This window comes from Zingiber officinale, chromosome 6B (genome assembly GCF_018446385.1).
Source record: "Zingiber officinale cultivar Zhangliang chromosome 6B, Zo_v1.1, whole genome shotgun sequence".
NCBI classification, from domain to species: domain Eukaryota; kingdom Viridiplantae; phylum Streptophyta; class Magnoliopsida; order Zingiberales; family Zingiberaceae; genus Zingiber; species Zingiber officinale.
Window position 1 is genome coordinate 73,394,483 of NC_055996.1, and position 16,686 is coordinate 73,411,168.

Consider the following 16,686-nt stretch of genomic DNA (forward strand, 5'->3'; position numbering starts at 1 on the left):
AGAACCAGGGAAAAAGTCCCCGGGTCAGATCTTCCGACGCTCAAGTCAGGTATTTTTCCCCTAGAAGCACAGTGAAAGGACGAAAAGTAAAAGACGAGAGTGAAAAGATAAGTGAGCGTACTTGCGTAGAGACAAAGTCTCCCTTTTTATATGGCAGTGGGTACTTCTGAAGTCTGACGAGTGTTAGGGAATATCGAGTGTCAGGATTTGTCTAGCGGTGAATGACACATAACATCTTCCTATAGGTTTAAGGAGGAATCGGTGGGCAATGAGCCCTAGACCATTAGCATATTCCCTGACATGCGGTGATTATTCTCTGACGGGTTGTTACGATTCCCTGCCTTGATTGTCATATAGTGTATGCTCGCCCCGGTCTGTTGACCTCAGACTGGGTCCTCATACCTACAAATCTTGACCTGTAGGCACAGACCTGCATTCCCTGGCGCATTCCCTGGCTTGTGTTTGTTGTCCCGTAAATCCAGATTTGTACGTCCAACCCTGCATTTGTCATTCGGTCCATCCCGATAGATCCAGACCTGCTCCTACTGCCTTGCCAATCTAGGCCTTCGCTTGTCATTCTTCAAGTCTCGTCCCGTATGCACAACCCTGCTCCGTATTTTATCCTGTACGTCATGAAGCGTATATCTTAGCCCTCATTTCATGTTCTGCCTATTTCGGCCTGTAAATCCAGACCTGTAAGCCTTAGCCCGCATATCCAGACCTGTACGACCTGGTCCGTATATCCCAACCTGTACGTCCTGGTCCGTATATCCCCACCTGTACGTCTTGGTCCGTGTATCCTGTTTCGCAAGTCTGTAAGTCCTGACCTATAATCCTTGGTTTGCATATCCCGACCTGTACGCTTTGGTCCATGTATCCTGTTCCGCAAGTCTGTAAGTTCTGCCCTGTAATCCTTGGTTTGCATATCCCGACCTGTACGCCTTGGTCCGTGTATCCTGTTCCGCGAGTCCGTAAGTCCTGACCTATAATTCTTGGTTTGCATATCCCGACATGTAATCCTTGATTTGCATATCCCGACTTGTACGCCTTGGTCCGTGTATCCTGACCTGTACGCCTTAATCCGCCTATCCCGACCTGTAAGCCCTAGTTCACATATCCCAATCTGTACGCCTTTGGTTCGCGTATCCCGACCTGTACGCCTTGGTCCACGTATCCCAACCTGTACGCCTTAGTATTCCTTCTTGCCATGTAGGTCTAACCCCAGAATGCCACTTATGCCCGACCGGGACCATCCTGTAATCCAGATCTTTTACCACCACGTAGGCTCGACTTTTGACTCCCACGTAGGCTGGACTTTTGACTATTACGTAGGCTTGACTCCTGACCGCCATGTGAGCTTGATTTCTGACCGCCTCGTGGGCTTGACTTCTGACTGCCCCTGACTTCCGACCACGTCAGATATCCAACCCCCCAATCATGCACCATATCAAATGTCCTTATATTTTTTTATACCATGTATCTAGATCTTACAACCTAGACTGATCTTGAGGTAGACGGTTTGACCCCACATTCCACGTACCAAGTAAATCCAAGAAGTATAGTAGCTCCTATCTGACTAATATTAGGGTAAATGATTTGATCCCACATTCTGTCCACTAAGTAAATCCAGGAAGTACGGTGACTCATAACGTGGCGCCCCAGCTTTACCACGAGTTCAATCATTATAAGTGTGCTCTGTGTGGGAATTGAATCCTGATTACTTGAGAAATGTATCATGCCACTTACCACACCAAGCCTTGGGCATCAGATGAATGCCCATTTTTTTTAGCACTAGGTATCCAACTCTTCGGGCTAACTAATCCTAAGGATGACCGACAGAACTTACGAAAGTTTCTCACAGGCCATCAGGATAAATTTTGAAGTGACCACTCATGGAGGCCCACCACACGGCTGACTCCATAGTCATTTATAGAGAAGTAAATCAAGAAACTGAAGTTGATCAACATGTGGGAGGGCTTACATGGTATTTACCGAGATTCGATCAATGCCCATTGCAATAATACTACCACATGCTAGTCAACTCAATCATGTCCTTGGGGTACTATGAATGTTCATAATTATAGCAATTATAGTAAAAAGATGATTACGCTTACCTCAGACGACCCTTACAATCTGTCTCAGATGATGCGAGGGGAGATAAATCATGAGGACAACTTATAATCGACCACCAAGTAACAGGAGGGGGGGGGGGATTTTTTTTTTTAAGAATATGCACCTATTAAAAATTAATCTCTATCTCATTATAATAAATGTATCTCACTCTCTAATCAATTGAGCATATCTATTTGATGGATTTATAATAATAAATCCAGTTAGCCTCCTTGACTCTACTTGTCACTAAGATAAATCAGGAAGTACTCATGGTAAGTGGCCAAGAAATTTAGTATCTTTTACTTGTACGTTCTATTTAGAGATTTTTTTTTTTGATAAATTTATTATAGCGGGGGTTGAAGCACCTAATGAGACGGATTAAAAGAAAAATAGTTTTCATTTATTTTAATCAGCAGTTGTTTTTAAGTTTAAATAATAATAATAATAATAATAATAATAATATTTTTTTTTTATTGATGAGTGCCCCCAAACTTACATCTCCGCATGACATTTTAACAGAGATAATAAAAAGTCATTTGGAATTAAAAATAAATTATTGTGCTAGATTTAAAAGATTTTCAAACTTATATTTGATTTGGAAGATCATTAATAAATGTTAGAACAGAACGATAAAAGTTTGAAAATTACATAATATTTTGGCGTGAAATTCATGGAGCAATTTGAAAAGAATAAAAAAATTTGGCATAAATGGAAAATTCGTCCACGTAGAGAATAGAACGATGGGTCGGATACGAAGCGAGAGAGAGGCGCGAGAAGGAGAAATGCAGCGGCAGGCTATGAATAGCCATCCCGTTCCTTTCTCCGGTGACAGGAAATAGGGAGTAACGGAGTATCACGATAAAGGAAGAGGAGCTCTCCTTAAAGTTAGGAGCTTTTCAAGGCTTGACAGACTCTCCCAGGTCATGGCCTTCTCTTCCTGCTCCTCGACTTGCTTCTCGCCTTCCCATCGCACCAGAAGCACCAGGTCAACATATAGCCTCCACGGAGCTCCAGGACTTGCTCAATGCACCGAATGGAGACGCTAGGTGATCAAACGAGGGATGATTGGTCCAGACATTGATGCCAAAATGGGTGAGCGAAACTCCACGCTTTCGTTTTCCTCTTTTCCCCCAATTCGCAAATCTGAATCTCTTTCGTATTTAGATAAGAGGCGATTTGAAGTGATTGGTTGGCTCAATGATTTGTTTCCCAACCTCAACATCCCAATTGGTGCGTCTGAGGAGGAACTTAGTGCTCGATTGCTCGACGGTTCCATTTTGTGTGGGATCATAAAGAAGTTTAATCTTGGCTGCTCGAAGGAGGTTGGATCGCTGTTACCTACGTTTTCATATTTTCATATTTATTCTTCATCATAGTTGAGTTCTTTTTTCCCTTTTTTTGTGTGTGTAGATCGTATCGACAACCAATCGATTGGAGAAGATAAGAACATTTATTGAAGTTGTAGAGCAAATGAGATTGCCCAGTTTCAAAATAGAAGACTTAGAACAGGTAGAGAAATCTTGTCTTTTACATTAACGTTGCTCTAGGGTTGATGAATTTTGTGTTCTTTTCCGAACCAGGGAGCATTATCTACGGTATTGTATTGCCTTTGGTCTCTCAAGGATCACCTTGTGGGTGACCATGAAGATTTGAGCGACATGAACTCAGCGAGAGAGAGATGGAAGTCTCTTGAAAGCAGGTTGGACATCTTAAGAGGGGGTAATATTTCAAGCAGACAGGCCTCTTCTCTCTTTGGAGAGGAGAGAAGTCACAGTTTTCAGGAGTCAAGACTTCAACGTGTGCTTCAAAGTTCTATTTTGTCAGGTATGTGGATTCTTCTTGATGTTTAACTATTACTGCTACTAGAATAATCCTTCTTGGTTTAGAATGGAATCTGATGCATATTTGATATGATATTAAATTAAGATTGCCTTTGGTCTATGCAATGGTGTACTATGAAATTGCATTCTCAGACATGGGGTTCTCATCAACTAAACAGCAACTTTGTTCCTTATTGAAAGAATGAAACATTGAATTAAACATTATCTAAAATTGTCTGGGTTTTACTTTCCAACTTTAAACTTTAATGGTATTTTATAGTGCATATAAACTTTGATAATGTTATGGTTTTTGTATTTGATGTTATTATTGTTTGCATTTCCTTTGTAGAGTCATCAACACCACGAGTTCATATGGGTGGCCACAAATTCCATGAGGTTTTCCAACTGAGACCAGGGAATTATTATGATCTTCCAGCAGCCAAGATCACAGAAATGATGAAATCAAACAGCCTAGACGTAATAATCTTCATTTAATTCATCAACCAATATGATTGATTATTCTTCCACAAACTTTAGACTATTTTCATATTTACTGCAGAATGCTCCTACTCAGTCTCTTTTAAGTGTCGTAAATGGCATTCTTGATGAAAGTATTGAACGGAGAAATGGTGAAATACCACATGTGAGCAATCAAATATGAAAATATTTCTTATAGTTCATGTTTAGTTACTTGTGTTTCTCTAAAATGCTGCAGCGTGTGTCATGCTTGTTGCGAAAAGTTGTGCAAGAGATTGAACGTCGTATATCAACTCAGGCAGATCACATACGAAATGTAACTTCTCATCCATGGTTACTTATGTTCCTTTTCCAACACTTTTGTGACTCACTCATGGATCTGCAGCAAAATAATCTCATTAAAGCACGAGAGGAGAAGTACCAATCACGAATTAGGGTGCTTGAAACATTAGCTAATGGTACAATCTGTGAGATTCAGGTATGTTGTTACACATTCTTGTTTGCTATTTGTTGTTCTTTGACTTGGTCATTGCATATGCAGACTGAAAAGCAGAAAATGGAGGAGAGAAACAATAAGTATGGTGAAGAAGATATGACTGCTAAGTTGACAAAGCAGAAGGAAAAGAATGAGCAGTCAATTTCAGAGCTTAAGCGAGAGCTAGAAATCACGAAAAAGTCATATGAACAACTACTTCAAAAAATGGAGATGAACAAAGCATCAAGCGAGTATTATGTCGAATCAGATAAGGAAAAGAATGAACAAATTATTTCACAACTTAAGAAGGAGCTTGAAACAATGAAAAGGTCGTATGAACAACAACAACAACAAATGGAGACCACCAAAGCAGCAGGGGAGCACCGTGTGGAACTAGACAAGGAAAAGAATGAGCAGACTATTTCACAACTTCAGAAAGAGCTCGAAATAGTGAAAAGGTCATACGAACGACAGCTTGAACAAATGGAGACCACCAAAGCGGCAGGGGAGCATCATGTGGAACAAGATAAGGAAAATAATAAGCAGAGTATTGCACAACTTCAGAAAGAGCTCGAAACCGTGAAAAGGTCATATGAACAACAACTTAAACAAATAGAGATCACCAAAGCAGCAGGGCAAAAACAAATGGAACTACACAAGGAAAAGGATGAGCAGACTATTTCACAACTTCAGAAAGAGCTCGAAATAGTGAAAAGGTCATACGAACGACAGCTTGAACAAATGGAGACCACCAAAGCGGCAGGGGAGCATCATGTGGAACAAGATAAGGAAAATAATAAGCAGAGTATTGCACAACTTCAGAAAGAGCTCGAAACCGTGAAAAGGTCATATGAACAACAACTTAAACAAATAGAAATCACCAAAGCAGCAGGGCAAAAACAAATGGAACTACATAAGGAAAAGGATGAGAAGACTATTTCACAACTTCAGAAAGAGCTCGAAACTGTGAAAAGGTCATACGAACGACAACTTCAACAAATGGAGACCACCAAAGCGGCAGGGGAGCATCATGTGGAACTAGATAAGGAAAATAATGAGCAAAGGATTTTACAACTTCAGAAAGAGCTTGAAACTGTGAAAAGGTCATACGAACAACAACTTGAACAAATAGAGATCACTAAAGCAGGGCAAAAACAAATGGAACTACATAAGGAAAAGGATGAGCAGACTATTTCACAACTAAAGAAAGAGCTTGAAACCACGAAAAAGTCATTTGAACACCAACTTCAACAAATAGAGATAAACAAAGCAACAGGGCAGAAACATGTGGAACTAGATAAGGAAAAGAATGAGCAGACTATTTCACAACTTAAAAAAGAGCTCGAAACCGTGAAAAGGTCATACGAACAACAACTTGAACAGATAGAGATTGCCAAAGCAGCAAGGCAAACACAAATGGAACTACATAAGGAAAAGGATGAGCAGACTATTTCACAACTAAAGAAAGAACTTGAAACCACAAAAAAATCATTCGAACACCAACTTCAACAAATAGAGATCAGCAGAGCAACAGGGCAGAGACATGTGGAACTAGATAAGGAAAAGAACGAGCAGACTATTTCACAACTTAAAAAAGAGCTCGAAACAATGAAAAGATCATACCAACAACAACTTGAACAAATGGAGATTGCCAAAGCAACAGAGCAGAAACATGCAGAACTAGATATGGCTAGGTTGGTAGAGGAGAAGGAAAAGAGTGAGCATACAATTTCAGAAATTAGGCAAGAGCTTGAAATTGTAAAAAAGTCACACGAACGAGAACTTCATCAAATGGAGAATCAGGCAAGGGAACATGATGCAGAACTAGAGCAAAAGCTAAAAAATGCAGATTCCTCGTTAGCCAAATCAGAAAGGAGATTACTAGAGCTAAAAAAAAATTCAGAAACCAAGTTTCAGATATGGAATAGAAAGGAACAAGCTTATCAAAGTTATATAGATATACAATTCCAGTTAGTAAAGGTAATTTCATCCTTAATCTCATGACTTATTATTCATAACATCCAAGAGTGAGCTTCATTATTCTCCTAGGAGTTGAGGTCATCCTCTCATTCCATCAAACATGAAGTTGTAATAACACAAAAGGGATCGCGTGATGAAATCATCAGTTTTGGTAAGAATGATTTTTTTGCACTAAATTTTAATAGAAATTTTCAACTTAAACTCTTTAAGTATAAACTTTTTATTGATTCTACTGTGCAGGAAGACAGCTCAAAGTATTGACTGATGCTGTAGAGAATTACCATTCTGTTGTTGCAGAAAACAGGAAATTGTACAATGAGGTTCAGGAACTAAAAGGTACCCAATTAGCATTGAAGTTATAGCTTTTCATGCTATTTTTATTCACATAACTCTTGCTTCATGTGCAGGAAATATAAGAGTTTATTGTCGAATAAGACCATTTCTGCCTGGGGAGAACAATAAACACACTATTATCGATCATATTGGTGGTGATGGAGAAGTTGCAGTCTCAAATCCCTCCAAATCTGGAAAAGATGGACAAAAGATGTTCAAGTTCAACAAGGCATATGGTCAAACTGCTACTCAAGGTCTTTTAGTTCAGAAACTCACATGAAAAATTTTCCTTTGAGAGAACAATAGATATGAAATTTATACCTTCGGTTTGATTTGTGCCAGAGCAAGTTTATTTGGATACTCAACCATTAGTTCGATCAGTTCTTGATGGCTTCAACGTATGTATTTTTGCATATGGTCAGACTGGATCAGGAAAAACCTATACCATGGTCAGCATGCTTTGTACTGATTGGTTACATTTGTATGAATGTTGTGCTGATTATACATCTTTGTTCAGACTGGACCAGATATAGCAACTGAAAAGGAATGGGGTGTCAATTATCGAGCTTTAAATGACCTATTTCAGATATCACTCAAAAGGAAAGATACTTACATGTATGAAGTTGGTGTTCAGATGGTTGAAATATATAATGAACAAGTCCGTGATTTACTTGCAACTGGTGGCTCACAAAAGAAATATCCTTTTCCTTCTAAAGAATATTCATGTTTTATTTATCAGATCACTTCATCAGATTTTAGTTGCTAACTAAATGTTGAATTGTTTGCTCTTTAACTTTGCTCACGCTTGGAGTATTGACTACTTCCCATCCTACTGGGCTTGCTGTCCCTGATGCATGTATGCTTCCTGTTAAATCTACTTCTGATGTTATGGACGTGATGCAAACAGGACACAGTAATAGGGCTGTGAGTTCTACATCGCTCAACGAAAGAAGTAGCCGATCACACAGGTTTTTTTTAATTGCTTATTATCCTGAAACGAATTTGTAGGTTTAGACAATTTAACATTGATTGTCTAGGTCTAACACAACCCTCAAACCGTTTTTTCTTTGGTCTTGGCAGCTAATTGACAGTTTGATCTATATACTTTTTGTGCATATGCAATAGGCATTTCTTCTTTATTGTGTGTGTATACGCCTATGTGAGTTTCAACTTTGCATCGCCATTGTTTTACAGCGTCGTGACAATTCATGTCCGAGGTACAGATCTGAAAACCGGAGCGACTTCACGAGGGTCTCTACATCTGGTAGATCTTGCTGGAAGCGAGAGAGTTGATCGATCTGAAGTAACTGGAGATAGACTCAAGGAAGCACAACACATCAATAAATCTTTGGCAGCACTTGGAGATGTTGTTTTTGCTCTCTCGCAAAAAAGTGCTCATGTACCTTACCGCAATAGCAAACTAACTCAAGTATTGCAAAGTTCTTTAGGTACTAATTCTCTATTAAAATTAGTTGGTACTCATAAGTTTTACATGTTCTTTAATTGTAGAATTGCGTCCTTTCATGATGCAGGTGGGCATGCTAAGACACTGATGTTTATTCAGATAAATCCAGAAATAGCATCTTTTACAGAGAGTTTAAGCACCTTAAAATTTGCTGAAAGAGTGTCAGGAGTGGAGCTGGGTGCTGCAAAGAGTCAGAAGGAAGGAAAAGACATCAGAGATTTGATGGAGCAGGTTGCATCTCTCAAAGATACTATTGCAAGGAAGGATGAAGAAATTGAACAGCTTCAACAGATAAAAGGCAGTGTTTCGAAACATGGTAATGTTAGCCCATTGAGGCATTCATCCTCTCCTAGAATTTCAGTTCTCGACGGTGAGGATCCCGACCAGAAGGAAAATCTAGATGGAGAGGTAGCGGATCAAAATTCTGCAGAACTCGAGCTTTTAGGCTATGATGATGGAGATTCAGAGGAAAGATTAAGTGATATATCAGAAACTGATCAAACTGATGGTTCTGTTGGCAGTTCGGATAATCCCTTGCTGGAACAAGTGAAATCATCAGAAACTACCAAAGAGAAAATGTTAGTATTTGAATTTGCATATTCTTCAAATTAATTAGCTACCAAGCATGTGCTCACTATTATGAAACTGGTTCGTATTCCTTTTCTTCCTCCTGAAATTCTTCCTCCTGAAACAAAACTGAACTCTGCCCATAGCATCATAATCAAGTAGAACGGATGAGAAAATGCAGTGGTAGAATCATCCTTATTCAAGGTGCATTTCATATACTAAGTACTCTTCTGCTTTTGCCAAACAAAAAAGTAGTTAGTCGTCTTAGAATTCAAATGAGTTTTCATTTTGAACATAAGGAGTCAGAGTCCTTCGTGGGAAAATTGTAGTATTTTTCTAGCAATGTGAGATGATAATCAATGCTTACTTTTTTTCTACTTCAACTTTTTGTGTTTTTTCAGTGTATAACAGTTCCAGCTGATCTTCTACAGGCCCAAAATTTCATCACGAGTGTCTAAACCATTGGGACTGAAGACAATACAAACCACAGCCACATCCAGAACAAGACTAAAAGAGACGTTGAAGTCTCCAAGTAAGTCTCATACTATAGATCTACTGCAAATTAAATCTCTCTAACCTAAAGGTAGACTTTTACACATCTGTTTAGGTTGGTTCTTGATCAGAATCTCAGAATCCTGCACTGATTAATTAATTCTTTCTACAGTAAAATGCATAAGATAGCACGAATTAGCTAATTCTAATTTTCTTTTTTCTTTTTTCTTTTTCCTTTTTTTAGCAGCGTCAAGTGTAAAGAGATCTACAAGTCAAACAACTTTGTCTTCACCCAGGCCTTCAAGGCTTCAAGTAAAAGCACCAACTAAGTGATCCAAACCTTCAGTGAAGTGCAAGTAGATCTACTAGGCCCAGCTAGTGTTCATAGAATTGTAAGACTATCGATGGCAACTAATGCCTGCCAAGATGACTGAAGTTCAAGTTGGTGAGCTGTTGTTAATAGTTTAATTTAGCACACTGTTTTTTTTTATACTGGTTCAATTTTGTTAGTCTAATTACTGTATAGGTTAGTTTTGGCACAACTGCCCCAATGAAACCATACTTGTATGTTAAAATCTACAATTATATACCTTTACTTTTTGAGAGTTTTTAGGCTGGAAAGATGCACCTGTCTCATCAAGCTTCAGTTTTAGCACACTGTCTAATCATGGGTGAGTAGTACGATAACCAAAAATTAGATATTTCAATAGACATTGTCGTGTGGAAAAGATAATAACAAAAGGCAGAAATGAACAATACAGAAGATAAAGGTGTCTGAGTATTCTGGAGTAAAACAGAAACAAGTTGTTGGAAAAAAGTGAACAAAGATATGCTCTGTGGTAACTAGATACCATGTTGCACCCCCACAATTTGAAATGAAGGAATGGTTACAGAATTAGGGAGAGTGGAAGATTCACTAGTCATCCTTTTGAGGTCATCCTCTTTTCCAATTGAAGCAGTTAAATATATGGTTCCACTGAGATATTTAGATTGTTCTTGAATGATCGTATAGGCCTTCTATTCAAGCAAACGATTTGAATTGTGTGGCTGATCCAAGATGCACATGAATCTGTTTTAGTAAATACTTTTTTTTAGCATTTATAGAATGATAGTCTGTTCTATGAAAATAAAATTACATTAACGTTTTACACTAATCATAATTCATAAATGAAGTCACTGGGAACATCCAAAACAATTATATTATTTTAGTAAATATTAAGTTCGAATCTTAGTGGTAAATATTGAAAGTAAAAGATTTTAAATTTAGTACAGTAAAAGAGAGAATATATTAACTTTAAGTTTAATATTAATAGGTAAAGTAAGACAATTATTAAATAGGAGATGATGACTTATAACTAAGAACTTTATGTCTGTAGATTTATTTTTATAAGAAAAGGTTAAAAGCAATATGATTGAGACACAAGAGAGTCAGGATTAGAATCATAGAGGACAGAGAGACGTCTCCTTTCTTTTAACTTCCTCTAATCCACTCTGGGCTCTCCGTCCATTCCCTTCCATAAATCAAGTCAGAATTATTGCTTCACAGCTATGAAATTAAAAGCTTCCTAGATTAAGGTCCCAACTCATCACCCAAAATTGACCAGAACACTAACCACATTTATTGGCCCATTTCATTTCATGACCCTTGTGCTTCCAATGGTTCTGGAGATTTTATGGAACTTGTGTAGGGGACAACTTTTTCACCACATTTTGCAGCTGTGTTTCCTGTTGACGTGCGTGGAAAATGGATCAAAGCTGCCAGTGACATCTCGATGGAGACAGTCATGGACAAATTGTGGTACTCGTTGTTTAGTGGGGTTGCGAGTCCTTTATATAATTTGGTGTGGTAGGAGTCCTTTATGACATTTCCTTCCCTACCACTTTTGTTGAAAAAAAAAAAAAGTTTTTCGATGGCGAAGGAAACTTAAGCACTGCGGGCACCTGTACAACCCAGTCAACGACGCTTCTCGTTTATTATTGCACCTCCCCATTACGAACCAACAAGAAACAAGGAGGAGGAAACTAGACAATTACTTAAGAAAAGGAAGAAGTTGAGGTGTTGCATCAACTACAGAGAGAGTTTTAACCAAGAACTATAGGTACAATTGAGTTATTCATAATTATAAAAAAGGGCAAAGGAATGAAAGTTGGGGTCTGTGGCCTTTGTGGCGTTCAATGGCCCTTGACAGGGTAGCTGTCGATGCAGTCGGTCCAGGGGTTGCAGCCGCGGGCGGTGGGGACGTCGCGCAGCGCCCGCCAGACGGCGCTGTTGCACTTGAACCCGGATCCGAACCCGATCTGCCAGACCCGGTGGCCCCGGCGCACTCGCCCCTTGGCCTCCGCGTACGCTAACTCGTACCACAGCGAGCTGCTGCTGGTGTTGCCGAACCGGTGGAGCGCGGAGCGGGACGCCTCCATGTCGGACGGAGCGAGGCCGAGGTTCTTCTGGATCTCCTCCAGCACAGCCCTCCCGCCGGCGTGGACGCAGAAGTGCTCGAAGGCCCGGCGGAAGTCGGGGATGTAGGGGCGCACCCCGCGGAGGCGGAGGACGCGGCGGCCCGCCAGAGATGCCAGGAACTTGAGCTGCTCTGACAGCGGGAGCACCAGCGGGCCCAGGGTGGTGATGTTGGTCTTTAAGGCGTCGCCGGCCACCGCCATGAGCTCCCTCGCCAGCGACACCCCCACCGAGCCGCGCTCGTCCTCCCGCTGGTACACGCACCCGAAGCACCCGTCGTCGGCGCCCTTGTGCGTGCGCACCGCGTGCACGAGCCGGTACTTGGCGCGCCGCGCGTCGCGGCGGCGGTTGGAGAGAAGCAGGGCGGCGCCGCCCATGCGGAAGATGCAGTTGGAGAGGAGCATGGAGCGGTCGTTGCCGAAGTACCAATTCAGGGTGACGTTCTCGGTGCTGAGCACCACGGCGTAAGAGTTGGGGTGGGCCTGGAGGAGGTCCTTGGCGAGGTCGACGGCGATGAGCCCCGCGCTGCAGCCCATCCCACCGAGGTTGAAGCTCTTCACGTCCTCCCGCATCTTGTACCGGTTGACAATCATGGCAGAGAGCGACGGCGTGGGGTTGAAGAGGCTGCAGTTGACTATGAGGATGCGGACGTCGCGGCTCGGGTCGACGCCGGTGGCGGAGAACAGAGCGTCGAGGCAGCCGAACATAACAGCCTCTGCTTCGAGGCGCGCCTCCTCCATGCAGAGGCGCGGCGGCCGGGCCTGGATTCCCTGCGGCAGGTACGTCTCGTCTCCGAGGCCGGAGCGGAGGGTAATCTTTGTCTGGAAATCTAGCGACTCCCTATTGAACACGCCGGTGCACTCGGTCATGTCGAGGAATCCTTCCTTGGAGATCTTGTGCTCGTCGTCGGGCTTGTAGCACGCAAAGTCGACCAAATAAACAGGGCGCGGCCGCTTGAGGTAGTAAGCGGCGAGGAGGAGCAGCGCCAGAGCAGCAGAGGCGATCCCGGTGGCGGGGTCGACGGACACCGGCCGGGGCGGCGTCAATGCCAAGCGGTCGAGGCGGAGCGCCGCCGCGAGGGCGGCGGCTAGGACGGGGACGAGGACGGCGGCGGTAGGTATGGAGGCATAGCGGAGGCCAAGCTTGACGTACTTGAGGTTGACCGACTGCAGGAAGTCCGGGAGACGGCGCCGGATCTTGATCACAATAGAATCGTCGTCCCTGAACGCCATGATCTCCGCCGTCAGCCGCTCCCGGTCCATCGGCGCCGGTTCCAGCACCGCCATTAACTACCAACTATATATTTATATCTATAAATATATGTATATGAACATTAGCAAGCAGCTAGCATTTGAGAATGGAGCGGCTTGTGATTGTAAGATATATAGAGTGATGGACCTGCCAATCTGCAAGATTAAAAAGAAGGAAAAAACCCAACAGAACAATTAAAGAAATACAAAGATGAGAGCGAGAGGTAGGAGAAGCAGCGGCAATAAATTGATATGGTTGGAAAGTGAGGAGGGAGGGATTTTGATCTTGTGCTGGTGAATGGATGGAGAAAACGTTGAGGTGGTCGAAGCGGTGAAGTCATAGGGCTGGTGTGTCTGCGTGAGAGAGAGAGAGAGAGAGAGAGAGAGAGAGAGAGAGAGGATGTGGTTGGGTGGAGTAGTTCGCCAGAATTAAATGGACGAGGGGAAGAAAAGCGCTCAACCACCGGGGAATTAAAACCCAGGCAGCAACAGCATCAGCAACAGCAACAGCAACAGCAACAGGCACGCATAAGCCATTGCAGTGCAGTGATGCGTACGTATTTAAGCATGCAGCGCACGCGGCCTATATATATATATATATATATATAATCTTCTACAGTGATCATCCTGTAGTTTCGTGACGTGACAAGTTCCACGTTGCATCTGCTGTGGTGTGAAGTCGTTAACGCGTGCAGAAAACTTTTGACGCGTAGAAATCCTTCCTTGCGTTTTCCTGTCCGTAGAACCCTAGTCGTCGCTCCTCTCTCTTGAAATCACCTCTCCCGCCGTGATTTATTGGTGATCTCTATTCTCGCCTACCCAAACTCTCCCTACGCCATGATCAGCTCTCTGCGCCAAACTGCACATCTAAGTTTTCTTTTGTCTTGAAAATCCTTCTCCGATAAAAGTGTTTTATTGAGTGGTGATTTTTTTTAGGATTGTCGTCGGTAAAAACACCCTCTTTATGTTTAGTGTTGATTGTGGGTATTAGGCTTTATGATTTTGCCAGTAAAAGCTCCTATTTTACTATCTATTTTTTCTTTAACATATTTTATGTTTGGATCATCTTCATTCTCTGATTTAACAGTAAGAAATTTATTTGGATCATGCTTTCTAATTTGTGTCACATACTTCATGTTTAGATGATGATTTAAATTAAAAGAGGACTAGTTCTAGATTTCCCTTCCTTCCCGCATTTATATTTTCTAGCCTCATCTGAACATGTAGAGAGCAATGAGAAATTGCTTGAATCATTTTTTTTTTTTAGAATAGACCTTGTAGTTTTCTTTTGAACGTTGAATCCAAGTGGCTCTGCAATCTCTTTGATCTGGAATTTGTTAACTTTTAGATGTTTGAACGTAACCTTTGCATTACTTTACTATTTCTTTCTTGAGAATTTGTTTTTGAATATCAGAATCGCTTCTATTTTATACCGACATCAATACTCTCTCGCTTCTGTTTTATTCTGTTATTATGCTTTAGACAACTGTTAGAGTTTAGTGTCTCTGTCAAGTTAATTGGAACAGTTTTTATTTATTTATCTATTATCAAATATAATGTGAGGGTGTCCAAAAATGAAAGAAAATAGAGTTGATGATCAAGAATTCATTCCCCAAGTTACAGATGATCGAAAGTCAAAATTGGAATGGAATTTTCATCTCTAGAGGATGCATATTCGTTCTATAACTAATATACACGAGAAGCCGAATTTAGTTCAAGGAATAGCATGAGCAGGAAAAACAAGATGACAAATGAAGTGACGTGCAAACAAATTGTATGCTTTAAAGAAGGACATACAGATCTAATGCGGTACAAGGGAAAGACCACGTGGTGCAGTTAGAATGGGCTATAAGTAAAATATTGTATTTGTCAAGAAACAGACGGGACCTGATTGAGTTGTCTGTAACTTCATAGAAATCTATAATCATCCACTCTCGACTCCATCAAAGGTGTATTTGCTATGCTCACATCGTAGTATTTTGACAGCTAAGAAGCATTGACAAAATAGTTTTCAGAGGTCAATGTATTAACTTGTCAACAAACGCGTTTATTGGAGATAGAGTATAGAGGCCCGGAGTCGGTAGGTTGCACAGAAATTGATATTAGAAACTTTGAAAGAAATTTAAGGGATGAACAAAAAGATATTGATGTCGAAATATTGATCGAGTTATTTACATCTAAGCAAGAGAAGAATTCAGTTTTTTTCTTTAATTATGAGATTGATTCAGATAACAGATTTTGTAGATACTTTTGGGCTGATCATGTATCAAGAAGGGCATATAGTATATTTGGTGATGTAATTATATTTGATACGACATATAACACCAACAAATATGGTTTGATTTTGGCACCATTTGTAGGAGTTAATCATCATCATAAAACAATTCTATTTGGTTGTGAGTTTCTTAGTGATGAGAAAATTGAGTCTTTTATTTGGTTGCTTGCAAAGTTCTTAGAAGCCATGCCTAAAGGTGCACTCAATATTATCATCACTGATCAGGATCCTACTATAACAAAAGCTATTGCACTGGTTTTCCCTCAAATAGTACATCAATATTGTTTGTGGCATATATTGAATAAATTCTTAGATAAATTAGATCTTTTTACTTTTTGAAACCACTATCACAGCATAAAGAATGTCATTTCAAATTTTACAACACCTGATGATTTTGAGAAGTCGTGGGAAGAGACTATCAAGTGTGCTAACTTAGAGAAAAATAATTGCTTGTCCTTGATGTATGAATTATGACACAGATGGGTGCCAACATATTTTAGTCATATATTTTCTGTAGGAATGTCAAGTAGTTAACAATCTGAATGTTCACATGCATTTTTCAAGAAATATGTCTCAAATAAGAACTCATTAATGAATTTTATCACCTATTTTAATAGAGCACTGAGACACCAAAGACACAATGAATTAGTTATGGACCATATTGATATGAATGAGCATCCCAAGATTAAGACAACCTGGCCAATGGGAACTTGAATGGTTAAGCTATACACAAAAAAGAAATAGCCGAAGTTTCAAAATGAAATGACTGAGAGTCATAGTGATTATGTGCAATAGACATTTATAGGAGTTACCTCAGCGATTTACCATGTGATGAAATTTCAAAGTTCTTTTTCCTCAAAATCAAGAGTGCTCACGCATGACAAACAAAGGGACTACATATCAAGTAACTACATGAAATTTGAGTTTGAGGGAATTCCATGCAGACATATATTAGTTTTTTTTCGTATCAATTCAAGTGTTTCAT

At 40.6% G+C, this 16,686-nt stretch overlaps 2 protein-coding genes across 2 annotated transcripts; one reads left to right on the plus strand and one right to left on the minus strand.

Annotated features, from left to right (window-relative positions):
• The first annotated feature begins 3,173 nt into the window (after positions 1–3,173).
• On the plus strand, positions 3,174–11,571 carry LOC121991114 (kinesin-like protein KIN-14C). The gene is made up of 18 exons (XM_042545138.1): positions 3,174–3,434; positions 3,523–3,621; positions 3,735–3,936; positions 4,282–4,409; positions 4,492–4,575; positions 4,648–4,725; positions 4,795–4,887; positions 4,951–6,864; positions 6,934–7,015; positions 7,105–7,200; positions 7,272–7,451; positions 7,540–7,646; positions 7,715–7,893; positions 8,001–8,165; positions 8,392–8,645; positions 8,730–9,240; positions 9,966–10,033; positions 11,438–11,571. The coding sequence occupies exons 1-18, from the start codon at positions 3,174–3,176 to the stop codon at positions 11,569–11,571; spliced, it is 4,635 nt and encodes a 1,544-aa protein (XP_042401072.1).
• Positions 11,572–11,667: 96 nt separating this feature from the next.
• Positions 11,668–13,887, minus strand: LOC121992700 (3-ketoacyl-CoA synthase 1-like). Its single transcript, XM_042547225.1, has one exon. It carries the CDS (start codon positions 13,460–13,462, stop codon positions 11,894–11,896), a length of 1,569 nt encoding a protein of 522 aa, XP_042403159.1. The 5' UTR covers positions 13,463–13,887; the 3' UTR covers positions 11,668–11,893.
• Between the last annotated feature and the right edge of the window lie 2,799 nt (positions 13,888–16,686).

What these genes read in the sequence shown, in the direction of transcription:
- LOC121992700 (XM_042547225.1), bottom strand. Translation starts at nt 13,462, where the DNA reads ATGGCGGTGCTGGAACCGGCGCCGATGGACCGGGAGCGGCTGACGGCG.
- LOC121991114 (XM_042545138.1), top strand. Translation starts at nt 3,174, where the DNA reads ATGATTGGTCCAGACATTGATGCCAAAATGGGTGAGCGAAACTCCACG. An exon ending in TGAAATCAAACAGCCTAGAC is followed by an intron (nt 4,410 to 4,491) that starts GTAATAATCTTC and finishes TATTTACTGCAG; the next exon opens with AATGCTCCTACTCAGTCTCT. An exon ending in ACTGGTGGCTCACAAAAGAA is followed by an intron (nt 7,894 to 8,000) that starts ATATCCTTTTCC and finishes AACTTTGCTCAC; the next exon opens with GCTTGGAGTATTGACTACTT.